The following is a 26,870-nucleotide window of genomic DNA, read 5'->3' as shown; positions in this document are numbered from 1 at the left end:
TGGACATCCTGGGCTGAGAGAGGGGGAACGGGCGTACGCGTTTGCGCCCGTGTCTCTGTGTGTGTGTTTGTGTGTGTGTTTGTGTGTGTTTGCGTGCGTGTCTCTGTGTGTGTGTGTTTGCCTGTAAAGAGAGGGGAGGAGGTTCATATAGACAGAAGGAGCATTTGTGTTTGTGTGTATGTTTTGAGCGTGCTTCTGCCTCTTCATCACATGAACAAAAGCCTTAAATTTAATTGAGATTTTTTATTTACTTACGTTCTCCATTCTAAAGATTCTCACTGGTCCTGTGTTCCTTACCCAGGTCAAATGAATGCAGAGAACTGGCTGATTCTATTGATGGATAAAAAAAAAGTGATTTCCTAAAATGCTGTCACTGAAAATGATCTCAATGAAACCAAATAGCCAGTAATCTGGATTAATTGCCAGTTAGTTGTACAGTGGTCTTAATCTGGGTTTGTGAAACAGGTCACTAATGTAGATTGCATTCTTGTTCTGTATTTTCCGGGGATGAACAAAGGGAACATAACTGTGTGTCAAATCTTCATGGACAATGTATGAACATTGACCCGTCTGTTATGGAAACTGATTTGACTTCTAACGCAAAGAGAGACATTTGTTGAGCAACGTGAAGTGGAGGAGCAAGGAAAAAGAAGAACAATATATATATATATATTGCAACCAGTGAAGGCTTTTTTGCTTCTAAGTGTCATGGACACATTTCTTTTTCTGTGGGAGATTTCGTATTGATGTCAGGGGATCTAGTTTTATTTGCGCTATACGAAGTCATAACTTTCCATTGTAGTTTGTGACTGACTGACCCTTCCCATGGCAATGACACATTTGAGGTGTGGAGGTGAGAAATGCCAGTCATCTCAGAACAGGGAGGAGCCCATTCAGTCTCAATTCAACCAATCACAGACGTTTCTTGGAATTGGAACGCTTAAAAAAAAAACTTTGTTATGGGAATAGGGGATTCCAAACAAAAAGCCAATTTGTCCTTTATCATTTTGGAATTTCAATTAACACTCGGAATTGGGTGAATTGAACGGTAAATGAACATTAGAGAAAAAAGGAGCCATCCATAATCACTGCACTGTAAATCCCCTGAACGTTGATACAAATGTGAATATATATCAAAACAATTTTCAATGTAAAAAGATTTACCTTTGAAAAAAAAAAAAAACATGGGCATTTCTAAAAATGCCAAACAGTATTTGATTCATTTTTCTAAATTATTTTTTATCTTTATGAACGTTGAGGTTGTGGACATCATCAGTGGTCTCTTTTTATAAATATATTTGTTTCTATTTTGCTAGCAGGCAACTGACATCTCCATGTTTCAATGTGTCAAGTGTTTTTTGAGTGTGGTTAGAATGCACGTACGCCAGCTCACAGTCTGAATGAGAGAACTTTAAAGCACAGTGACTAGGGAGCGGACAGCAGAACTGTGGAGGTCAAGGTGGAGATCAGGGTGGAGGTGAGGGTGGAGGTCAGGCTGGAGGTGAGGGTGGAGGTGAGGGTGGAGGTCAGGCTGGAGGTGAGGGTGGAGGTGAGGGTGGAGGTCAGGCTGGAGGTGAGGGTGGAGGTCAGGGTGGAGGTGAGGGTGGAGGTGAGGGTGGAGGTCAGGCTGGAGGTGAGGGTGGAGGTGAGGGTGGAGGTCAGGGTGGAGGTGAGGGTGGAGGTCAGGCTGGAGGTGAGGGTGGAGGTGAGGGTGGAGGTCAGGCTGGAGGTGAGGGTGGAGGTGAGGGTGGAGGTGAGGGTGGAGCTCAGGGTGGAGCTCAGGGTAAGGGTAGGCCTCTCCCTGAGGCGAAGCAGAAGCAGAGCACTGATCTTCTTTCCGTTTTTCAATTTTTTACGTTTTTGACTTTCTTTGTGGAGAGCACATTCACCAGCAGAGACACCACGGAGGTTCATCCTTAATCTACTGGCGGTCACACATTGCTCCAACACATGACTTCATGCTCATCTGCAAACGGCAGCTTAACAAACTGAACGGTCTTCTGTGGTGTTGTCCCAATGGTGTTTGATTTTCTGTGAAGAGGAGAAATAAGGGAACACTGAACCTGAAGAGACATTGTTTTATTTCAGCTGTGATTGCGAGGGAATTAACAGGCCTTCAGCACTGCTGTATAGAAGGAGATTTATTGGTATTTTTATTTGCACATTTCAGCTTTTTATGCACTTGTATTGCTTACTATTAGTTTTCTTACTGAGTACTATTTTGGGGTTTGACATTTTGTGGTCCTCTATTGTCTGATATACAGTATACTAGTCTTTGTTTCACAATTTAATTTATTTAATTTAATTTATTTCACAGAATATAATGTAATCGCCTACATTCCGTCTCCACCTCCTATTGGCTACCTCGCTCAAAACCTGGATGACGTGGATGACGGGATAGGTGGACCAAACCACATAACTAGGTCGGAACGTGGCCTGTGTTGCAAATGTTCAAGTCCGATTCCCCTCTGGTGACCTTTGACCCCCCGGAGGACCCTGTTGAGGGATGTGACGACTTGGCACGGACCCTCAAGGCTGGACAGTAGATTCTGTGAGATGACGACCTGGAAACTAGGATGACTAAACATCAGACCTGGGTCAATTCCTATTTGTGAATACAGTTCAAATACTTGGGTGCGGACAGTGCTCTCCTGTGAGTGTGGTTTGTGTTTCTACCTTTCTAATACAATCAAACCATCCATTTCACCTCACATGTGTCTCAACAAGGGCACCTGGGCACACAGGCGGACAGCAGGGATCTCCACTCGTTGGCTCTCGATAAATCCAGAACCTTCTCCAGAACAACAGTGATCATGAGCGAGACCAAAATGAAGCGCTCTTCATGATATTCATCCGAACGTAATTGCATGTCCAGTGCTTGAGTGATCCGATGACAGTTACTAAACTCCTAAACTCACAGGGCTGTTCCACTCAGCCAATTAAAGATCCAGCATTAGTCTCAGCTCGGATGCCCCCCCAAGCTCACAGTGTTCAGGTTGAATAACGGTAATCTATAAATGATTGATTTCCCTGCTCGGAACATCTACACCATTTGACCACTGTTTGATACTAATCATGTGTGTCTGCCTCTGAACAATGTGCTGTCCATCCTCTACAGTTATGATATCTGTCTATTTGAATACTATGTTCTACAGTAACGTTCTGTTTTACACAGAAACCATGTCAAAATGTGTGACATTAATGAAAGAAAAACGTGTTACTACGGGCCACTGGCAATACAGTACATACTCTATGTAAATATACACATTTGTGCTGACATTGTATAATTTTGTTGTGCTCGTTTACGATAATAGTGAGAATACAATCCCATTTTTGTATCAACTTTTTTGAACTGGAGAGGAAGGACTCTATGTCTCTGAACAGCGTGTTCTGTTTTTCCCTCCATTGAGAAACTGATTCAGCCCCTCCCTCCCTCCCCCCCCCTTCTCATTCCTGTATAACAGAAAGAGCATTCTGGGAGATGTTGTTTGTCTTTCTGTTTGTGAGTTAGAGAGGTCAAAGATCCCTGTTACCTTTACAAAACGATGAAATCCCACCTGACAGACAGGTAACCACTACAGACAGGTTTCTCCCTCCCACCATCCCTACTCCTGGGAAAAGGTGACTTAATGATCAGAGTTCATAGGTCGGGTTTCAACCCATCCACACACCTCTCATCTCTGACTGTCGCCCTTTATGGTTTCCTTTCAGCTGACTAACTGTGACTTTGCATCATGAATAGTATTCATATTATTTTGAATGTAATCTAGAAGGGACGGGACCTTTTTTGAATGTAATCTATCTACGGGGTTCTGAGTTTATTGTTTTGTAAATATGTAAGCAGAACTGCAGTTTTCATCTCTGTGCAGATAACATGTAACATGTTTTACTTGCTGTGTGATTATGAAGACTGAGGATGCGTACGTGTGTTTGGGGGGGGGGGGGGAGGGTGGAGAGAGATTTAGGCACTGTGTGTAAGAGGTGTGTTTGGGGGGGGGGGGTGTGTCAAATGCCTATGCGCTGTAGTGTGGATGTGTGTGTGTGTGTGTATTTTTTTCTCCTGGCAGATTCAATCCCTGTGCTTAAGTATCAAGTCGATTCTATCAATCAATCTATGCTTTGTGCATCATGTGAGTAGCTTATCAGACGATTATGGAAATGTTCCTTGTAATACTGTGCATTTAATAAAAGTGGTATGTCTTACAACAAACCGTGTCTTCACTCCCAAACAGAAGTATCCAGGATTATTCTATGGTTTTGACCCACTGCTTTTCAACTCGGGACTGCATGAAGTATGCCCAGACAGGAGTGGCTCGGGTATGACTGTTCATCATGTGCCCATCTTGACCAATCAAAAAACAGATGGTGTTGAGACCGGCCCATTTCTCCAAAGTACCTGAACCCACAGTTGTCGTTTAGGGCTGCTTGTTTTTAAAGCCTGAGCTCTGCGCCACCTCGGCCATGTGTTCCAACCCCGCCCCAGCTGCCCTGCCCTGACGAATCTATCTTAAAAGGAGCAGCCCTCAACGCGTCATGAAAAGAATCCCAAGGGCAGCGTTTGTTTCTAACAATAACCCTGGAGGAACGACAGAGGCAGCTGCGACACATACGCTCACATTAACACCACTACTGTTCCAGCCATCCAGGGTAGAAGGGGACAACTGGCCACAGGATGCAGCCAGCTGAGCCCCAGCCTCTGCCAGACATGTTTACCCGTTTCTGGCTGTAAACAAGGTGAACAACAAACTGGTAAACAAGGTGAACAACAAACTGTAGAGGTGATCTGCATCTAAGACCAGCCAACCAGTTACATCATATGTAAGAAGTATATGTCAACTTATTTCATATCTATTGGTTCACTGATCACTTCCAATGTCTTCAGGAACTGAAGCCTTGTATGTGCACGTGGCTAGAGACAGCGTCAGGTTCAAGAACTGCAGGACGCCGCCTTGTCACCGCCAGAAAGGCAAATTGCCAGGCAGACCATTTCAGAGAAAGCATTCAGAGAGCCAAGACGCTTGGTAAAAGTAAAAAAGATGGACACAGAGGAGGAGGCAGAAGGGGAGTGGGCACGTGGTTTCATCAAAAGCTGTGCGCAGTTTTCTTTATTGTAGTATTCTAAATGTACATTAAAAAAAAAACAAAGTCTGCCCATGTCCTAGAACCATTATGAAAGTTAACGCACAAATTCAATATACATCTCATTGTATTTTACATAAGGAGGATAAGAGCATAGGCATGGAGGTGGCAACATGATTTACATCAAGGCTTAAAAGAATCAAGAGAAAACAAAAACTGAATAAATAGAAGGTGCTATCCTTTCCGAGAGAAAGTCGGAACATCTCTCTTTCAAAGTTAGAAAAACAAAATAACAACAAAAACAATGCCTGCAATGTGGACAGTCTCAAGCTCCCCTTCCTCAACAAAGAAACATGGAATGGGTTGGTTAAGCCGGGGTTTCTGGCAGGGCCTGTACAAAAGCAGAGACGTTTATGACAACAGGAAGGAGTGGAGGGAAGAAGAAGGAGAGAATGAAGACTGTTGTGGTGCATGAAGAAGAAACTACCTCTGGTGAAGACACAGCTCGTTAGGACTAAAACATCAACATCTAGGATACATGTCAAGAAGGCAAGAAGCTCTTGTTGTCGTCCTGTTTCTAGATCTACATCTTTGCTATGGGACCACAGACGTGTAGGGCTCTCTGTAGTCGTAGAGGTTAGGCCTTAAGTGCAGCAACAAGTTATAGTACTCAGACGATGATGTCACAGAGAGGGAGGGGCGTTCAGGAGCTGAGAGACAAACACATTGCATTTGTTTTCTTTAGAAGCTACTGCAAGATTCCAATGTTATTTTTACTATACAAAAAAAAAAACTCAAATTAAATAAACAACGTTATATTTTAAAAAGTTCCTCAATTTTTCAGCCATATCAGTTTTTTTTTGTTTTTTGTTTTGTGATATTCAATGAACTAACTCAATTCTGTTTTCAAGTAACCCTTTTTAAAAATGGTAGAAGAGAAAAAAGCTTTGGGATCTTTTTTTTTCTTTTCTTTTCAACGGCGCGGGAGGTCGTTGCTAAAAGTCATGCACGCCGAGAAGAACCTCATGCAGTAGTTATGGTAACCATCCAAGCACTTTTTATTAGTTAATAGTCAGAAATACACACAGCAGCTTCATCGGGGGAGCTGGGCTCCTCTTCAGGATTGAATGTGGAGTATTTATAAACAGACACAGCTTAGGTCAGACACAGCAACCTACGCTCGCCTGGCTAAAGGAAAAACAAAAATTAGTTATGTGGAATTTGATTATCAACTTTATATATTTATATATATTTCATCTTCTCTCACTCGCTCAGTTCTCACTCGCTCGCTTTGTCTTTTTTTCTTTTCTTTTTTTTTACGCACGGCACTCAACTTTTGCACTTTCCCCCCAGTTGCTCTCTCCTTAATGGTTGCTGTTGTCGTTGTTGTACACAATGTAACAAAGGTGACAGACCTGAAATTACAATCACCAGAAAAAGAAAACAAAAACAAACAAACAATAACAGCCACAGCTGCCTGCCTGCCTGCCTCGCCTGCCTCGTCCAGCCTCGCCCAACCGTCACTGGCAGTGACAGCAAAGAGGACACAGTCTATGAGCGGCCGGGGCGTCATCAAAGAGGAGGCGGCGGAGGCTCCTTCCCTGTGGAGCTCTCCTGTAGGTTCAGGTTCTCCAGGGCCACGTCTAAAGGCATGATATCCACACAGCCCATGGCTCTGAAGCTGGCGAAATCTCGCCGCTCGTCCTCGTCGGAGGAGGAGCTCTCCTCCCGCATCAGCGTGGAGAGGAGGAGCTCCTGGACAAACAGGCTCCGGTCTGCACGCTCGCCCTCCAGGGCCTGGCGCTCTGACTCCGACATCTTGGGCTCATTCAACCTGGAGGGAGGCAGGGGGGGGGGGAGAAGGAGAGGAAGGAAGGAGGGAGGACGGGTGAAGGAAGGAGAAGGGGATGAAGAAGGTGAGGAGAGGGGAAGGTGACCGGAGGGAGCAGGGGATGGGGGAGAGGAAGGAGGAGAGACAGAGGGAGGAGAAGCAATTAAATAACGGTTGGTACCAGTATAGGGCGACCAAAGCATAAAGAGAGAAAGACAGACAGACAAGCCTTGAGAGACAACACAGTAGGGGTGGGAATCTTTTGGTACCTCACCATTCGATTCTTGGGGTCACGATTCGATTAAAAATCGATTTACGATTTGTAATCAAATTTCGATTCAATATATGCTTACATTTGAATCAGTTTGCTGTTTAGTGTTACTTGTTTCTATTTGACTGTGATAGGCAATTAAGAGTAAAATCCCAATGCATCAAAACCTTGAAATGTATTGTTTTTCTTGCAGTTTAGTAAACTTATTGTTATTATAATTTATTTTATTTGTGAATCAATATGAATCGCTAGAAGACTGAATCGCGATTCAAATGCAAATCCATTTCCCCCCCAGCCCTACAAACACAGGCAGACAAGCCAGTCAGTCAGGCAGGCCGACTCACCGTGAGAGCAGGAACTGGGAGCTGTGGGAGGAGGAGGGGTTGCTGTCGGCGGCGGCGGCGGCGTTCGAGGCGGCGCTCGGCGGGGGGATGGAGGCGCTCATGTTGCCGGGGTTACTGCGCCGCGTGGCGTTGCGCGCCGTCTCCAGCTGCTGGCGCGCCGCCTGGGCCTGCTGCCGCTCCAGCTGCAGCTGCATCTGGAGCTGCTGCAGCTGCGACGCAGACGGGCCCGAAGAGTTGAGCTGCCCCCCCGCCGAGCGACGCACGCCTGACAGCTGAGACAATAACTCTGGAGGGGGGGGGGAGAGATAGAGAGAGAGAATCAGGAGGTGAGGCCAGGAGGCGAGAGAAACGACAAGGACAAAAAGAGAGGTTTGCGGGGGACGTCTTCTCCGGCACGCTCCCAAGTGGAGCCGAGCCCGCCTCGATAGAGACACAAACAGGGCCAGTGCCGAGGGCTCACCAGCGATGGGGTCCATGGCTTCTCTGTTGCTGGGGGAGTAGGAGGAGCTCTGTGAGGAGGACAGCCCCCCCGTGGAGCTGCTGGTAAAGTGCATGTTGGTCCTGCGTGCCCGGGGCCCCCCCAGGCCCCGCCCGGGGTGGAACATCCGGCGCACATGCCGGACGCCGCTGGACTCGTCGTGCACGCGCACGGTTAAGGTGGAACACCGCGCTGAGAGGGGTGGGGCGGGGGAGGGAAGAGACTGGGCATGCACACGGACAGACACCTTCAACACACCAGAGAGGAGAGAGCGAGCACAAGAGAGAGCGAGCACGAGAGAGAGCGAGCACGAGAGAGAGCGAGCAGGAGAGAGAGCGAGCAGGAGAGAGAGCGAGCACGAGAGAGAGCGAGCACGAGAGAGAGAGAGAGACAGACAGACAGAGAGAGACGCTTGCCCTAGGTAACAACCGCAGAGCCGAGTACAAGGATATTAAATCTCTGGGAGCTCTGTGTTCAAGTGTGAGATGAGCAGCAAAGTCGTCTGTCACGTGGTTGGGATCTCCTCCCGGCAAGGCAGCACATATGGGACAGATCTGGAAGGAGAGGGAGAGAGCAGGACCTCAGACTTGCTTTTTGGTTTTTAAACAACGATCCAATTATCCAAACAAAACTCCTTATCTATGCAGACCAACAGCTATGAGCAAGTTGAGCGTGTGTGTGTGTTTGTGTGTGTGTGTGTCCGCGTCCACCCACCACCTCTGTAGAGGTCTCTGCGTGCTCTGAGGTGACGTGCTCCTGTAGGGAGGTCTCTGTGTAGCCCATCTTCCCACAGTAAGGACAGGTAAAAGACTGGGGCTGCTCTACTGAGAACGCCTCGCCGCCATAATAAAGGTCTGTCCAGAACGGAAAACACCAGTCAGCCATAACAACATCAGCCCCCCCCCCCCCCCCCCAAGACACTATGCCTCCATATTAGACATCATCTTTCCATTTCGGACATTATAATGAATGGCCACTAGAACTCAGGTGGGCGTACTAGCCAGAGGGATGCATTAGCCATGTACTTACCAAAGTCTACCCTTGTTAGTATGCACTGCATGGGGTGCTCTGTGGTGTGTCTGGTGGTGGTGGCTCCGCTCTCGTAGCACGAGGCACACAGGTCGTAGTCGTAGCAGATGAGACACTTGTACCGCCGTCCTCTGAAGTTCCCTTTTAAACACGCATCACAGCTCACACCTGACAGGGACAAGCGTGGGGCCGGGGGGGGGGGGGGAGGGGGACAACAATTAGCAACGCAGTGAAAACGACCGCATAAATCTGCACAGTGTAAAAGAGAAAATCGGACACCCCTTTAGCTTTCAGAGATGCCTCGAGAGTTCTATGGCTAGCAATCCGAGCATGTCCTACTGGCGTCCCAGGCCTGGCTGGCTGATGCCAAACAGCAAGTGCTTGGCAGTTATGTGTAGACCTCATCCAGATATACCTAGAAGAATTTCATTCAAGACTCTGAAGGAATGCTAGTGTGCGTGTGTGCCCCACTACCTGCCTCCATCCATGTGTGTGTGTGTGTGTGTGTGTGTGTGTGTGTGTGTGTGTGTGTGTGCGTATGCAGGCTATTCTTTTGGATATGTTTCACATTCGTTTCATCGTATGTATGTCACTGTGTAACCATTCATAGCCAACGAGAGGGTTAGGAAATGGACAGAAAGAGAGAAACCCGAGAAGAAAAACTGTTTCGCAGTTGTCCTCCAACTGTCTCTGTGACCCTTTCAGTCATCAGACTATGTGTCGTTTTGTTGATATAACTAGAGGTACTGTGTGTGTGGTGTGCTTATTTCCCTTTATTAACACAGATTTATTGTCACCACCTCTCAATTAATAAAGTTTTAATTCCTTTTTTCCCTCACAGGTCAACAGTGACTGATTCGTGTTGGGGGATGGAAGTGCCACATGACACCGATTGGACAGTAGGGCTGAGTGGGGACAGCCTTATTGGACAGACAACTAGAGGGAACAACCCTGTGCCCCAGTCCTCAGCACGTCGTCAGGAATCCCTCTCCCTCTGGAGACGGTGAATATTAAGAGGGAGATTTGTTCTTCCCCCCTTAACTTCTTCTTTGTTGTTCTTGGACTGGAAAACACTGTCTAACATGGCACATCCTATCCATAACCTTGCAACCACAAGCCATCAATCTAAACACAGGCTATCCTTAAAGAGAGAATTCCCCCAAATCCTAGTGTACCCTGAGCCTTATAATAAAGTTTTAATAAAGTTATTGAGTAGGTAAGGCTAAAGGCTATTTTTAGCCAATTATAGATCACATGAAAGACATGAATTCATTCAATCACACTGTGGGAATTACTAATGAACACAGAGACTCATCTGGAAGTGACTGATGATCCACAAAGAAATATACTGAATGGTCGATAATGAAAAGCGCCACGAAGCATATTAGGGAAGGCTGCATCTCGTCTTTAAACACATGAGGTAGCCCTAAATGAGAGGGTCTACTGTGTCTGAATGAGGCCAATTGTGGTCATCGGGATCCCACTGTACTTGAGAGACAGCTGTCATTTGTCACTTTGACAAATGGGACCCATACACTGTCCTGTCAACTTAGACGTTTTAGACTTGTGAGTGTTCTCTTATACAGACATTTGCCTACACGATTGACATTGGTCAAGTGTTGATTTGAATATGTTATCTTTCACACAGAAAGTTAGCATGACACAAGAACAAGACACATGAACACAAGAAAACACGTTTTTACTCAATACTGAACATTCAGACAGGAGCCTTGTTAGGGTTAGATAATTGATTCGATAATTTGATAGTTGGATAATTGGATAGCTAGCACCACGACTGCTAGCCAAGTTGCCAGACAAACAAAACTGAGGTCGTTAGCCTATACTTGTGCAAGCCAGCTAAGCTAACTCTGTACCAATGGACTTATTGTGTTGCATAGCATAGGTACATATTGTCTTCTAACTACAGTACTAGTAGTCTTAGAACTTTGCTGCACCACTAACAAGCAGACCAATAATGGCTAGCTGGCAGGCTGAGGCTACCATTGATTAATGGTGTGCTTTTACCTTTGCTAATTGAAATAGCTACCCTTAATAATTAGCTAGTTAATTAAATAAATTCACTAATGGAAAGCGGTTGAACCATGTGTGTTGTCTGGCCTGGTACTGGTAGCTAGAATTCCACCAGATCATTTGAGCGTTGACACTGACAGAGGCCTCTGCTCTGTCTACCCTGCTAACACTTAGCCAAGCCAACTAGCTAGATATATCTTGATGACAGTGCATTCATTGTCACCGGTGTCCACCCACAGGTCTGACTGGGGTTACACAAAGCGCACGACAATGTACTAACCTATTGCCAAAAACAACGCATAACTGACTTCACAGCAATATTTTGAATATTGTCCCTCTCCAGTCGAAAGACCAACGTCTCAGGAAGACGCGCTAACGAGATGACTGGGGTTAGTTAGCCAGATTGCTACCTAGCTAGCTAGTGCTAACGTCCCGGTTACATTAGCTGGATAACTAGCCTGCAATATGTGTCACTAAAGAGCCCCTTTCTTAAAGTATAGGTTATTAGAGTAAGACTATTCGCCACTGTAACTCAAATTGTATGGGCATTTGAGCAGTGCCATCCACCACCAACAAGGAGGAGGTTGAGAAAAGGTTGACAATTCATGGTGGCCGCCATCATGAGTCCAGCTACAAAACATGGTAACCCACAGTTCAGAATACACAAGCTAGCCACATAGCTTGCTAGTCAGCTAGCTAACCAAGACACGCTATGGACACGTCTATTTTTCCACTTACCTTCATGTCGGGACATCCTACAGACAATGACACAGCCCCCTCCTCGGGCTCCCCAGTACGGATCGCGCGGAAAAATGCAGCTTTTGATGGATAAAACTGGGCCGTGGTTTCTCTCTCCTATTTGCTATTTAGCTAAGATGGATCCGGAGCTTACAGTTCCCCGCTTCCCCTCCCCGTCTGTCATGAAGAAGTACTGTAAAGACGGAGCATTCGTGGCCTGCCGAAGAAACGCTGGAGGGCGCACTTCATCGCTCCTCTAATAGTGGCACCTGACTTGTGAGAAGTAAGCCGCAACCATGAAGTGTCATGGTTTACTGTATGTGTTCTATTGACCTCTGGCTGTGTGCAACATTTAGTGTAAATCGTCATAGCACTTCTATCGTATTAGTCTGTGTTTTCTTGTGTCAAAACGATATAAGTGACCAGTGTGTGTGTGACCTTCCCCTGTATGAGCCCAGATAAAATGACATTCTCTCATGTCTTTTTCCAAACTCAATCAAAATGAGTAAACTGCAACTGAACTGAACTCACATAAATAACTTTGGATTTTTTATTTGGGATCTAGTCATAGCAAATCAGTCCTGATAGTAACAATTCCAAGACAACATTAAATGATTAAATGTTCCTGTCTATATATAAAATGAATATTGGTATTTTCACATCGGCTTTCAGGCCTCGAACCATCACAAATGTGGTTCATAGAGACGGTCATTCATGTTGTCAATAAAATACTGTGCTTTACTTTTTTACAAACAGTCGCAGAAGATAAATTGTACATTCCCACATGCAAAAAAGGACAACTCCTATTTAAAATCCATTAATGTTTTATCTGAAGTTCAGATCATATATTTTGTCCACATCATTCTATGACATTGCAGGCAAAAAGCATGCAAAACTTCAATACATAGCCAACCTTATTTGTTAAAAACTTTCCACTGTAAAAGCTGCCTGCCCTGTTCTATGACTTGGGCATGTCTATAACAACGCATGTCTATCACTGGGTCTGTGAGAAATGACCTGATTTGCACAAATAGAGTCTCGTTCACTGGTTAAGATAAGATTTTAACAAAATCAACTGGTATACAACTAAGGTATTTTGGCACTAAGTATATTTTTGTTCACTTATGTGCAAATCAGATGTATTTAGGTGTTTAAAAAATGTATTCTAAAAGGTATTCGATATACAAAAGTGAAAATGGTTGTACCGCTAAAACACCTCTACTCTGAAAAATAACCTATCTAAAGCTTACAAGTTTATCTGAGTACAATCATTTGTGCAATTTATGGGTCTTTTAACAATTTCTCTGGACTAATTATTGACTATATGAAATATTTCTCATAAAAGGAGTGTCAAATCCTGTCATTAAGATGCATTAAGGCATTCTCCTTAGAAACTGTAAAACGTCTGATGTATGATGACTACTTGAAATGTGTTACCTTCTCACAGACACCTTGGTATATCAATCCAAATGGACTCTGTTTTATAATATTGTTTCTGGGAGGCAGCATTGCAATAATTCCCTACCATCCAAAAATGCAAATTTGACACATTAGTTTCCAACTGATATAGGGATACTGTGACAGCCATTGCACTAACCATATGTTACCTTGTAATTACCCACATGCGCCCTGTATTGTATACTATAACAGCACCACAGTTCAAACACTTAAATGGTTACATTCTATGTGGCTTTATCAGAAGAATTACTGGAGTACCGGATGTTGTCGTACAATCATAGTTGGAAATGGGGGGGGGGGGGGGGGTCTTTTCCATTTTAAATAACACTGCTTGAGAACTTTGGTGCATCCCGCTGCCGTTGTGTAATCTAGTTTGTCCAACTACATTACTGTATCCCAGCATACTTAATGCAAACTGTATGACCCTGGTTCAATACTGACTGGAAAGATGGAGGAGCGAGCTAGTGCTTGCTGTAAGATACCGTATGAATAGGGCATGCACATTTAGATATGAACTGATCCTGCATGTATCTCTTAGTATGTCTCTTCAGAGTGCAGAGGCCTAGGGTAGTTCGGTTATACATCATTAATCAGTCACATGCAAGAATGCCAGACAGTGGATCCACAGTCTGTGCGGTGACATGTTCATTAAACCACATCATGGCCCTTTGGGCACAGCCTAATGGAACAGAGCACTGTCGTCCGTCAGGAGGGTGGGAGACGGGTATATGGCTCCCCAGTTAGGAGCCCTCCTCCTGGATCTGTGGCTGGTCACCGTGGGGCTCCTCCTCTGGAGCCGCCTTCTGGTCGGAGGTGGTGTTGCAGTTGTTCTTGCTGTTGTCAGCAGTGTTGCTATGACTGCCAGCACTGCCCAACCGGGACGAGGCCACCACAGCCTTCACTGCTGCCTGTCAGATAACCCACATAACATTGTAAATCATACATGTCAGATGGCACACAGAACACACGTGGGACAGACAGCTACAGGTGTCGCTAAGGACCCATAGAGACCGCTCACTACACTTCCCATTCCAGACACGAGCCAATGAACACACAGCAAACGACTGCAGCGATCCACCAGCCATGAAGAAGCAGCATTCTGCCCTGATGAACGCAACAAGACTAAGGTGTTTCTTGCCTACCTTTAGCTTCCGGCGAGCATTGAACTCCTGGAGTTTCTTCTGAGCAGTGTCCATATGGGCAAAGTTCACCGCCTTCCCAGTCACCCAGGGGTGCTGCAGAGCCTGCAAGGTGGTTAGGCGCTTCTTTGGATCCTGAACGATCAACTTCCTCACCTACAAGGCAGTGTGAGCAGGAGACACATGGCTGGTAAATGGGTCACTGAGACTGTCAAAGGATTCATTATTTGCTTGGAGGCTAGCTATTATGCGATTCTTGTCCTCAAAACAAGTTGGCCTAATTTCTTTGGTGGAGATGTTGCTGTAGATGGATGGGTTCTGTTTGGCCTCTTTTCTCATCTGCCCTCCTTTTTAGAGGGATTCATAATCAAAGACACAACGGTGTGAACACCCCCCAACAGAACTTTTAGACTGCTACAGTCTGGACAGTGCACGGTGTTTGAACTGATTTGTGGCTTATTCAAAAAGGTCGGACCAATCAACCAATCGGTGTAGCCCTGTGAGTGGTTGAATCTGGTTGAATCCATTCCCTTGTCAGGTTTGTTTGTTTTTTTGAGGGAAAACATCTCTGCATATCTGTACTTACGAGGTCCTTGGCATTCAGTGACACGTTGTCCCACCAGGGGGAGACAAACTCGTATTCACAGTTGAGGATCTTCTTGAACATGTACTGATCCCCTCGATCATCAAAGAAGGGCTCAAAGCCACATAACCTGTCAGGGGAACAGATAGGGGGCATCCATCAAGCTAAGAGACGGCCACAGACTATTGATTCCAGTACCTGGCAGACTTTGGCAGTCGAGGCTGGAGCCTAAGGTACGTCCTTTTACTGGGTCCATGACTGACAGCACTCAGCTTTGAATTCACTTTGTAACGTCAAAATATGATGAAAATACATTAAGCAGACAGAGCAGAGTATCTGCCTTGAATATATCAGAACCTATTTAACGATTCAACCGTTGTAAACTAGTAGACTGACTTCACAGCTTGCTCTGCGAGAAGAAACTCACACCCACCAATCAGTACATGGCAACGCCATGTCATCTTTAGACTCAGAACAGCAGACATGCAGAGGCATGCTCAGCTAGCACCAGACTATGACCTCTCCTCCCCCCCGACACATAGCCCACGTGACGCATAAGTGGTTGCAAATGAGGAAAAAAATGCATCCAACATTTTGACGCGAGCCGGAGCTGTGAGAATGAGCGCTCCACTGTGTACGTGACATGTCCTCCGCGCTGTGCTTTAGTCGCGGCAAAAGTTTGGAAGGAAGGGGTGGAGCCACTCACAGGATGTAGGTGATGACTCCCACCGACCACATGTCCACCTCCGGGCCGTACGCACAGCCACAGAGGATCTCCGGAGCTGCAGGGGGGGATGGACAAGAGGAGGGGGAGGACAGTGAGGTGGTGTCAGCCAAGGAGAGAGGGATGGATGGACAGAGAGAGGAGGTGGTGACGGTGGAGGGTCAGGATGGGGGGTGGGGGGGTAGCATGTGAGCAAACGAGAGAGGGGGGGGCATTGAAAGACAAGGAGAGAAGGAGGGAAGGGGGGGCATTGAAAGACAAGGAGAGAAGGAGGGAGGGGGGGGCATTGAAAGACAAGGACAGAAGGAGGGAGGGGGGGGCATTGAAAGACAAGGAGAGAAGGAGGGAGGGCGAGGCAATGCGGCACAGCAAGGGAGGGGAGGAATGAAAAGAATAGGATATATAAGAAAAGAGACAATTCTACAAAGTGAGTCCTAACAAAGCTACGCTGAACATAGATCGGCAATTCAATGAGAAGCCCTAACTACAGCATGATGCAAGAAGCTGGCACTGTGTGGCAATTCGTTTGTGTCACGCTGATGAAATTGTGCAGAAAATAATCAAATATGAAATATAAAATATTACCACAATATCCCGGTGTGCCACAAACAGTCTTCATTGTGACCTGGTCATCTATGATCTTGGACAGACCAAAGTCAGCTGTAATAAAACAGAAAAATGATGGATTAGCCACCCAAACAAGTGTATCAATGACAAGACAAAATGTGAAAAGAACAACTGAAAGTTTGTGACCAGGAAAGCTGTTAGGGAACATTGGAACCCGGGGAACCTGGAGAACGTTTGGGAGCCCACCTATTTTGAGAGAAGCGTCAGGGGCAGAGGTGGCGTACAGAAGGTTTTCAGGCTTCAGGTCCCGGTGTACCACACCGTTCTCATGAAGGTACTATGCAGAGACGAGAAAAGGACAGCACTCATGTTATGGTTCTCGTACAACAACAAGGTTGTCATCACCTAGAAAGTTCTTCTGTGGTCCATATGGATTTTTCATACCAGAGACATTTCAGGGTTCTAGAGCCATTTGACACAGTCCTACACTAAGAACAAAACGGGATTTGAAGCGGTTGTCAACTATATCATGTTCTTTCCACAGCGGGTGTTTCCTTGGCCTTTCAAAGCCTTTCACAGATACTACTACTGTGTCAGGTGTCAAAACGTATCCATAACTTACACCCCACCGGTAAGTAAACATTTCCATAATTCAGTAACTATTCAACCATCACACTGTGCGTGAGGCTTAAACAGAGGCTGTGTGTTCTCCAACACTATTCTTGGACTAATGAGAGTGGTCTACTTTCACTGAGGTATTGGTGAGTGTTACCACGGTAACTCGTGGAACAAGAAGCGCTGTGTTGTGGGAGTCTGCCTTGTTCCATAGAGCAGAACAGCAACAGAGCTGGACTGACACTAACTGAGTCTGAGTTCAGACAAGCTGGAATTGAAATGGTGATGAAAATCCAATGTAATATGAAAGGTTCTAGAAATGACACACACGCCATTTACAAACAGTCAAGTGTGGGACGTGATTACCTATTATGCAAGTGCATATAGAGTGAATGGGTGGTTGGTTATGTAAATCTTTATTTAAATGAAGCCATGAGCCATCCTAGTTAGGAGGCAACTAGAGATCGCACCGGCCTGAATTTCTAGACAGAGGGAAATAAAGAGAGGCGTCGAATGCGATTCTCCGACGCAAATGTCTCTGCCGAGTTTTGTGGAAGGCGTTATTTCTCCCATGGCGGGTGTGATCTCTGGGTTATGTTGGGAGGTGGGAGTGTATGTGTGTGCTTGTAGGAGGGCGGGGGTGGGCGGGGGGGTGGTATTTTCCAAAAGGGTACTCAGGCTCTGTGGGAATGACACAGATACGTGAGGTGTCCTGTCTCAGCAGAAGACACACACACATTCTCACACACTCACAACAAAATGAGCACGTCAAACACACACACACCTTTTGTGAGCACGTACAGACACCATATCCATTCGCCATACGGGTAAACCAAAAAGCTTAAATGTATTATACCTCAGTGGCTATAACTAACCGTCTACTCGGGCTGCCGTGTGGATGAAATGCACAGCCTAGCCTAGATTACCTCGACTTTTCCCAAAACGCGTGCCATGTGAAGCTTAAGTAGGCTTTATTAAGAAAGCTGTTCCAGATTGTCTGTTAAAAAGCCTGCATAAGGTGTGACTGAGATAATTGGGCCTGATTTAAAGTGCTGGCAGCCAGGATCATCACATACATGTGATGGAGGAAGAAGAAAAGGGGGAGAGGAATCTCTCCCAAACGGGTGGACTTCAAGGCTGTACGTGCCAGCCAGATTGGCAAGACTCGGGGCTTGAGAGATTGTCCATCGGGACGTGAAATATCCAGATGGCTTTTCATCCACCAGATGCAAATCTCTCTATCCCCATCACCCCCCCCCCCCCGCCACAGAGAGTAAGTAAGAAACACAAGATCCTCAGCCTGACAACACAAGCAGTGGAAACTTCAAACAAATTGTCCGTCTTTGTTTTTTACACTCTTTCTTTATTTTCCTTTTTATCTCTCTCTCTTTTTGTTCGACTGACCCCCAGGGAAAACGGCACCTATTTCATCCTGTACAGCCGGCCTTGAGCTGCTATTTTAATGCATCAGGAATACTCACAGTCTTACTATTTCATCTCCTTGGCAACAGCCATCTTTTAGATGAAGAAAAAGTGCAAGGGATAAAATCATAGTAACAAGGCGATATTGTGTAAAACTGGCAAAAACATAGGTGTAACTCAACTTCTGCCCCCACCCCCAACACACACACACACATACCCTCACAGACGCATTTACACTAACAGACACCCACACACCCTCTCCTGTGAGGTTTAGTCAGACAGAACACTGACAAATAAGTGATCTGGTGTGTTTATCTTGTAATTGAGAAACCGTGTTTTCCTGTTGATCCAACATCGCTGGTTAGAAGGGATTACAAGGGAGCGAAGAATTAATGATAGCTTGACGCTCTGCTTCTCATTTTGTCTTACAAAGCAGACAAGCGGGGGGAACATGTTTGGCCATTGCGGCTCCTCCTTCGGGACCCAAGGGTGACACACAACAACTAGTCTGAAGCATGTTACTGTCTACCACGGACACTGACAGGAAACAGGAAGTCTCACCGCCACGGCTTCCAGGACCTGTTTGATGGCGTCTGCTGCGTCTCGTTCGCTGTAATAGCCCTTCTCTACCACCCTGGGGGAAGGGACGGGGGAGAGGAGAAAGACACAGTGAGGTTAAGAAACACAGGATATGGCAGTTCTGGGGGGGGTTTTCTCCATCTTGTCACACGTGTCAGTGTGTGTTTTGCATTGTGTTTATGTACATATGTAAAAACGCCTAGAGATTGTCTCTAATTGTCGGAGAGTTAAGGTAGTGAGGTGTTTTGTTTTGGCCTGGGTATTGTGAGGATGCAGATTAGTGTGTTAGTGTATGAATAGTGAATGCTACTCTGAGGGAGCGAACCTGTCGAAAAGCTCTCCTCCTGTCACAAGCTCCAGAACCAGGCTGATCTCTGACGGAGTCTCAAAGATCTCTTTCAGCTTGATCTGAAGGGAGAGGAGAGAAGAGGAGAGAACCTGTCAACGCCGCCATCAGTCAGGCAGACTGGGCTTAGGGGTGTGTGATACAGTGTGATAGAGTGTGTGTTTCAATGTGTGTGTGTGTGTGTGTGTGTGTGTGCGTGCGTGCATGTGTGTGTGCATGGATGAAGAGGCCTCACAATGTTTGTGTGTGTATGAAGAGGGCTCACAATATGTCTGTGTGTGTGTGTGTGTGTGTGTGTGTGTGTGTGTGTGTGTGTGTGTGTGTGTGTGTGTGAGAATGAAGAAGCCTCACAGTGTTTGTGTGTGTGTGTGTGTATGAAGAGGGCTCACAATATGTGTCTCTCTGTGTGTGTGTGTGTGTGTGTGTGCGTGGATGAAGAAGCCTCACAGTGTTTGTGTGTGTGTGTGTATGAAGAGGGCTCACAATATGTCTCTGTGTGTGTGTGTGTGTGTGTGTGTGTGTGTGTGTGTGTGTGTGTGTGTGTGGATGAAGAAGCCTCACAATGTTGGGGTGGGAGAGCCGCAGCAGAACTCCTATCTCTGTTCTCACTATCTTCTTGTCCACCTGCACACACAACATGGATCCAGGTTACCAGGGAGACAGGAGGCGCATCCCTCAATCCATGTTCAGAAAATGTTATTAACAGCACATTATCGACAGTATGTTAACAGCACACAATCAACAGTATGTTAACAGCATGTTAACATGTGTGCACATTGTCATAGTGGCACAGTTTATGACTCATTCTCAATCTCTCCCTCTTTCCTTCTCTTTCTCTTAACTTCTCTCTCTCCCTTTCCCTCTCCATCCCTCTCTTTCCCTCTCCATTTCTCTTTTCTCTTTTCTCTCTCTCTTCCTCTCTTCTTAATAATAAGAGAGTGAGTACATACTATAGGGAGTTAAGATGAAGATGGTACCAAAAACAACTCTGCTGGAACAGCTTCCAGCCTGCAAGAAGAGTTCTTCCTGAGTAAATACTGTGAAGAAACACTCTACAACCCTCTGAGACAGCGCAAACAAGCCTGTGGGTAATTAGATTGAGTCAATATGAAAGCCTACGAAGATAGGTGAAAGTGAATCGTTTACATTTTCCCGGGAAATGAGTTAAATTATTCGGTCTGCTGGCTTTGGGCAGTCTTCTAGTGTGCTTAAGGAAACCTCCGAGGAAACTTACTGTCTTCTTCAGCGTTTTCACGGCATACGTCTTCTGTGTTCCTTTCTGTCTACATCGGCATACCACCGATGTGGCCCCCCTAAGAGAGAGGAAGAGAGAGAGGAAGAGAGATGGGAGAGAGAGGGGAGAGAGAGGATGGAGAGAAGGGGGAGAGAGGGGAGAGAGAGGGGGGAAAGAGGGGGGAGAGAGGGTACAGAGAGGGGAGAGAGAGGGGGGAGAGAGGGAAGAGGAGGGTAGAGAGAGGGGAGAGAGAGGGGAGGGTAAGCGAGAGAGGGTAGGCTAGAATGAGTTATAAACTGGGTAGGAGAGAGCGAGAGAACACACACTCCCAGCTTAAGGCCTATCAAGTGGGAAAGGGAGACATTAGCATGTCTTCATCAGGCAGGGCTATCCATGGGGGATCGATAATTGGCTGCAGTGAGATTCGGGCTCTCCATCACAATTTCACCATGGCTTCCTCCTTGTGAGGACCCCAGATGGAAGCAGGCCAATCCCATGAGTCAACAGCTCTCCTGCTGGAGTGACTGTCTTTGTGAGAGAGGCATGAACACCTGGGTGACAAGTGCCCAGGTGCTCCAGCCATAGCTGGAGCCTGTAGCTACGGCAGATAGACTTGAGGAGAGAGAGGCGAAAAAGAGATTTGAGCGTGAGAGAAAGCGAGATCTTTTCTACAACCTATCAGTGATCTACGTAGAGTGAAGAAAGAGTTTGGCGCCATACAAAGCCATATGGAGGCTTTTCTGTACTTATTACCTAGCATACTATAGCATTTTCATCTCTCCGGTTGAAATAGGTCATCGACTCCCTCACCTGGGCTGCCAGTCCAGAGTCATTAGAGAGGGTTGATTAAAAGTGCTTAGTCAAAAATGTGTTTGGCTGTGAATGCCTCATTTGTATCTGTCAATGTGGTGATTAGGTAGCTACTGTAAAGAATGCTGTTAGAAACTAAAATATTGAAATGTTATGTAAATTACAGCTGTTTTGTTGCTCAGCTTCAAATGAATCTAAAGGATGTGAGATACAGAACAACACTGTTGGAACCACACCACCCTGACAATAGAAACACGCCTAGTAAACAGCGATTTGGCTTCATGCGGATGAATTGGAGGGCTTCCAATGCCAAAGTAAATCAAATTTAGTTGCATAGCTTAGCTGAAGCAATTAGAGAGGGAGAGGAGGAGTGTAGGGATCGGTGAGGAAAGGAGGAGAAGAGAAAGAGGAGAGGAAGAGGAAGAGGAGAGGAAGAGGAGGCCCCAGTACTGTTAGAAGAGCATCTGGTCTCTCATTAGACTCGCACCCTTTCTCCCACTTTCATTTGTCACTCGCTCTGTTTTCTCTCTCTCACTCACTCACTCATTGTCCCTTTCCTTCACGCCGTCGTCCTTTCTACCTCTCCCTCCATCTTTCACCCCCCTTCTCTCTTTCTCTTCCTCTTCCAAGCTTCCCTTGACACCTCTTGTTCTCTCACTCTCTCAAACAAACGAGCCTTTTTTTCACCAACTGTCCTTCTACCACTCCACCCTATCTTCTCTCTCTCTCTCTCTCTCTCTCTCTCTCTCTCTCTCTCTCTCTCTCTCTCTCTCTCTCTCTCTCTCTCTCTCTCTCTCTCTCTCTTTCTCTCTCTCTCTCTCTCCTCTCTCTGGGACATGCCCCTATGTCCAGCCTATAGACAGACACCAGGCATGCACAGCAGATGCCTCACCACTTCAATCCAACCACAGTAATTGCCAACTCTGAGGAATACATTTCACATCAAACACTGGTCCCCTCCACCAGGCAGCATGACGGCACTTGGCGCCTGTTTGATCCAGAGGAACCAACCGAGGAGCCGAAAAAAAAGAAAAAGACCAACGAGCGAAACATCATTAAGATGTCGTTCTGAATGACATCATGCACACAGAGCCTCCCCTTCCTCCTCCTTCTTCTTCTACTCCTACTTAGCCTCCTCTTCCTCCTTCTTCTTCTTCTACTCCTACTTAGCCTCCCCTTCCTCCTTCTTCTTCTTCTACTCCTACTTAGCCTCCCCTCCCTCCTTCTTCTTCTTCTACTCCTACTTAGCCTCCCCTTCCTCCTTCTTCTTCTTCTACTCCTACTTAGCCTCCTCTTACTTTACACTGGGGCTCTTTCACAGCAACATCTATGACTCCTCGGTTCATGAAATCATGAAATCTTAATGTTGGGGTGAAGGGAGGGCTCTATATTAATGACGCGGCCCTTCTCTCAGCCTGAAGAATGAGAGCAAAGCTGTCTCAACCTTCCTCCTGTTCAACGTTCACAAAGCCAGCATCTGTTAGGAGCGTGAAAACACACAAGCGACAATGCACTGGGGGAAACCGTAATCGATAATTCATTGGAAAAAAGGGCCATTTAGTCACCACAGGCTGAGAAAGTCAATCCGCAGTGATAAGCTTATTTTAGATATGGTGTTGAATCAGGGCACCATTAAAACTTCTCGGATTATTCCCTTTGTCTACCAAAATGACATGCCATACAGAAACCCATTCATGCTTGAAATCCCCTCTGATCAAGTATCCATCCAGTTATTCATTCATTCTAACCAATTACAGGCCTAATCCACTCAGTCATCAAGCTCCATATTCTGCTCTCATTGTTTCCAGTATCCCTCACCCATAATTTCACTTGAATAATGAATTATTCAGTATTGTCTTGACTCATTCAGCTCAGGGTGAGATAAGGATGATTTCACATGGAAGTGACTTAATACACGCGCACAGGCTATCTGCGCTAACCACACACTATATACACACGCACAGCCTCGCTCGCTCTCGCACACACACACATTCTCAAAAACACACACGCACGTCTCACTTTGCCGGCGAAGCTACGGCCGTGACAATGAGCCTTATTGCTGCTGTCATCTCCCAATGCAAAGTCCAAACACAGTGGCCGGTCTCCACTCCCCTGGAGGACGGGGCAGCAGCCTGGCTTGGGTTACAGGAAGGCCCTGTGGCTGGAGGTCCTACTGGCAGGGATGACGTGACAGATAGGGGTCTCATCAGGGCCAGAGACAATCATCTCATACGATCGCTGATGAGGTTCTCTAATGGATGATCATATTCATCAGATGGGGAGAGAGCTACCAGGGGTCACAGGGTCACAGGGTCACAGGGTCACAGGGTCACAGGGTCACAGGGTCACAGGGTCTGCCTGAAATCCCCCCCCCCCCCCCCTGGGGGAAACCACAGTGGAAACAGGACATTTACAATAATTAGCGAGGAAGTACTTAGAGATGTTTTCCAGTAAATGGCTTGTTTGTTCAGCGCATTTCCATATAAATGATATTGTATTCCGAGAACAATGTGATGATAACAATGTCAAAGCTGAAGGCTCAGATGCTTGAATACGTCTTTGACGAAAGGAAGTGACAGAAGATACACACATACAAATCAAGATGGTTCCTCGGAAAAGGCACTTTAAGGGAGTCCATTAGGAAGAAAAACAATGAGAAGAACAGGGAACGGCTATTTGCTGTGGGTCCTGAAGGCTGCATGCCTGCACATTACACAAGCAGCTCCAGTTTCTGTTTTGTACTCACACAGCATTATGCAATCCCAGTAGGGAGACATGCTGCCTGCCTGCCGCCCCACTCAGGAACAAGGCTAGCTCAATTATGCATTCATCGGACTCCTTCTCTCCTCCTCTGGATCTGTCTCTTTCCCTCCCTCTCTCCCTCTCTCTCTCCCTCTCTCTCTGTCTCTCCCTCTCTCTCTCTTACCATCTTTCATTCTCTCTCTCTCTCCTTTCTCTGTCTTTCTCGCTCTTTCTCTCCCTCCCTCCCTCTCTCACACACACGCAAACATATTCTTTCATCTCGCTCTCTCTCTCTCCCTCTCTCTCAGGGCCAAACCGCCCTGCTGGATTTCAAGTGAGAGTGCTTAAAAACTCTACAGCTGGAGTCCCCTGTGAGAGGGGGCAGCTGATGTAGACATGCCTGGGTTGTGTACAACATATCCTTGAGCATGAAGTTCTATTCACTGATGACTTTGGGCAGCTTCAGGTTCACAAAGGGATCAGAGACCTGATTGTGAATAGTGTAGTGGAGAGTAGTATAGTTTAGTATAGAATAGTATGTAGTATAGTTTACATGTTCAGTGACTAGCTATTATCACGATTAACATAATTGGTAAATCAAGATTAGGTCTCTTTGCTATTTTGAATTCAAATTAAATTAAATCAAAACATGTTTTGACAAGCCAGGTGACAAAATGAGTAAAAGCCATACATACCAGAGATCCAGCCTCTGAGAGGGATGACCCCCTGGATGGGAAACCTCTCTCAAGTGTGAATTTAAAAAGGAAGATGACACTGTGTGGGAGGGGCTATGCAGGGCTGGTGGGAGGGGCCATTCAGGGCTGAACCTCTGACCATCCAAAGACAATAGCCACATCTATAGACACTTAGCAGGGTGGGCTCTCCACAATACACACTACAGTGCACAGGCAGTCTGGATCAGGCTCCAAGCCAACAGAGAGGCTTATGGGATATCACTCCCCACGTCCTCTTCACCGAAATTAATTTCGAACTCAAATACATCTGAAGCCCCCAGGGTGTCTTCTTCATACCGTAGCCCTCTTCTCCTCCGTTTGATCTTTCACTTTCAAGCCTCTCTCTCTCCTTCCACCCTCCTCTCTCACTCTCCACCCACCCCCACCCCCCCCCCACGCTTTCTCCACCCTCCTCTCCCACTATCTGCCCCAACCCACACTCCCTTTCTACAACCCCATCTGTCTCATACACACTTTCTGCCTCATTCGATCTGTCAGTCCTGCTGTGGGAGGAAGGTTCATACCTTCACATCGCTCACACACAAACTGAAACTCTCTCGCGACCTCCACCTCTGCATCTCTACTGGATTCCTGATTAATATCACTCATTAAAAGCTGGCCCCTGTGTGCAGCTTGCCTCCCGGGGCTACAGGCACGCTTGCATAATGATGTGCATTAGCCGAGGCTGGACCTCTCTGTCGATCATGCCTATGGAGACGCCGTACAGTAGGGTAGGATCAAATCAATACCACTACCACTACTGCCCCCCCCCATTCCACCAATGTGTCACCGTTCATTATATAGTGGGAATGAGGGAAATCCTTGTGGGCACGCGACATGAGTCTGCGTATCGACTCTAAACTAGGAGCACTTTAACCTGCTGGCTGGGGACAAACACAGACGCTGGGCTGGGCCATCCATCCATAGTTACTGTTCCTAGGCAGCAGTCAGAAAACAGAAGCCATTGGTTACTGTGGACTAATTGAGACTGGAGAAATCCAGTGAGGTGTTTGTGTAAGCATAGTGATGGAATTTGATTGTCTTTCCTTTTAGGGCAAAAAGTTCTCCACATGGAGGGAATGGACTTTCAGATTTATTTTGTCATTATGACATCGGAATACATGCTGGAAAGTCTTTTTTCTTACTAGACCATGTCCATGAAAGGACCATTAAAGACAATGATATTGTCTTTTTGCTAAATTATTATTGTTTAACACAGGTTCCTTATTTGTCAGTGTATTGGTGCCAGCTCTATGCTTCTAAATGGTTGTGAGACAATAGTTACAATTTACGAGCACACACACGCCCTGTGCAGGAAACTGTGGTGAGCCTCCAGCTGAATGTCTGTTAGAGAGAGAAATAAAGGGTGGAGAGAGAGAGAGAGAGTGTGTGTGTATATGTTCCCATATTCTGGGACAAAATTCATCTACAAAATGAAAACAACCCACAACAATTGCTACACTAATGATCACCCAAATTTAAGAATTACACTGCCATTTAAAAATCCAGAAAATGTAAGATCTCAAAATCAAAACATCAACACTCGAACTCCCATGGTGCTCTCCGAGGTTAGTTCAAAGCACGGTTACGATGACAGCCTTTTCTTATAATCATACTCACCGTCCCAATTCGGACTCCACTTCGTAATAGTCCGCCAGCGTTTCCTTCTTTGACCCATCAATCCAGTAGTCTGGCGTTGCACCTGTTCTGGGCGAGGGCATAGTGACTTTAAGCATCTCTCAACTGTCCAGCCGGATTCAAGTATCCTGAAAGCTGTCTCCCCTGCGGCGCTCCTCGGTTTGACTCAGTTACAGGGTGAGAGAAAGAGACAGTGGTTTGCCTCTCAAGGTGTGCTCAAAACGCGCTCAACCGTAAAACGAGACTGCTCGACTAAATTTGACATGAGCAATAAAGCAAGCGGATAGTTGGTAGTTTAAATTATAGTAGAGCTATATGCATTATTATCTACAGCCGCGCTTCGCTACCATATTGTACTCAAGTCAGTAGAGGAGCAGAGTGCAGTCAGCGCGAGGTGCCTGCATTTCAGCTGGTGTCCACCGGGTCTTAATGTCGCCAATGTAACGTTCAGAGCGCGGCTACCCTACCTGAGGTCATA

The 26,870-nt window shown here is 46.2% G+C and overlaps 2 protein-coding genes across 2 annotated transcripts; both read right to left on the bottom strand.

Moving 5' to 3' along the window:
• Positions 1–5,077: 5,077 nt before the first annotated feature.
• On the bottom strand, positions 5,078–12,010 carry kcmf1 (potassium channel modulatory factor 1). Its single transcript, XM_047044782.1, has 7 exons — positions 11,802–12,010; positions 9,033–9,200; positions 8,718–8,857; positions 8,456–8,557; positions 7,986–8,163; positions 7,526–7,811; positions 5,078–6,913 (listed from the first exon to the last, which is right to left on the bottom strand). The coding sequence occupies exons 1-7, from the start codon at positions 11,815–11,817 to the stop codon at positions 6,652–6,654; spliced, it is 1,152 nt and encodes a 383-aa protein (XP_046900738.1). The 5' UTR covers positions 11,818–12,010; the 3' UTR covers positions 5,078–6,651.
• A 337-nt stretch (positions 12,011–12,347) lies between these two features.
• On the bottom strand, positions 12,348–26,848 carry camk4 (calcium/calmodulin-dependent protein kinase IV). Its single transcript, XM_047044783.1, has 11 exons — positions 26,375–26,848; positions 20,469–20,547; positions 19,796–19,858; positions 19,214–19,296; positions 18,871–18,943; positions 16,519–16,609; positions 16,291–16,365; positions 15,688–15,763; positions 14,985–15,111; positions 14,402–14,554; positions 12,348–14,167 (listed from the first exon to the last, which is right to left on the bottom strand). The coding sequence occupies exons 1-11, from the start codon at positions 26,488–26,490 to the stop codon at positions 14,000–14,002; spliced, it is 1,104 nt and encodes a 367-aa protein (XP_046900739.1). The 5' UTR covers positions 26,491–26,848; the 3' UTR covers positions 12,348–13,999.
• Between the last annotated feature and the right edge of the window lie 22 nt (positions 26,849–26,870).

Source organism: Hypomesus transpacificus, chromosome 22 (assembly GCF_021917145.1).
Source record: "Hypomesus transpacificus isolate Combined female chromosome 22, fHypTra1, whole genome shotgun sequence".
Lineage (NCBI taxonomy): Eukaryota > Metazoa > Chordata > Actinopteri > Osmeriformes > Osmeridae > Hypomesus > Hypomesus transpacificus.
This window is presented reverse-complemented; position numbering and strand designations above follow the sequence as displayed.

What these genes read in the sequence shown, in the direction of transcription:
- kcmf1 (XM_047044782.1), bottom strand. An exon ending in ACTAACAAGGGTAGACTTTG is followed by an intron (nt 8,858 to 9,032) that starts GTAAGTACATGG and finishes CGTTCTGGACAG; the next exon opens with ACCTTTATTATGGCGGCGAG. An exon ending in CAGAGACCTCTACAGAGGTG is followed by an intron (nt 8,558 to 8,717) that starts GTGGGTGGACGC and finishes CTCTCCTTCCAG; the next exon opens with ATCTGTCCCATATGTGCTGC.
- camk4 (XM_047044783.1), bottom strand. Translation starts at nt 26,490, where the DNA reads ATGCTTAAAGTCACTATGCCCTCGCCCAGAACAGGTGCAACGCCAGAC. An exon ending in GGCTCTCCCACCCCAACATT is followed by an intron (nt 19,297 to 19,795) that starts GTGAGGCTTCTT and finishes CTCTCCCTTCAG; the next exon opens with ATCAAGCTGAAAGAGATCTT. An exon ending in AGGTCCTGGAAGCCGTGGCG is followed by an intron (nt 16,610 to 18,870) that starts GTGAGACTTCCT and finishes GTCTCTGCATAG; the next exon opens with TACCTTCATGAGAACGGTGT.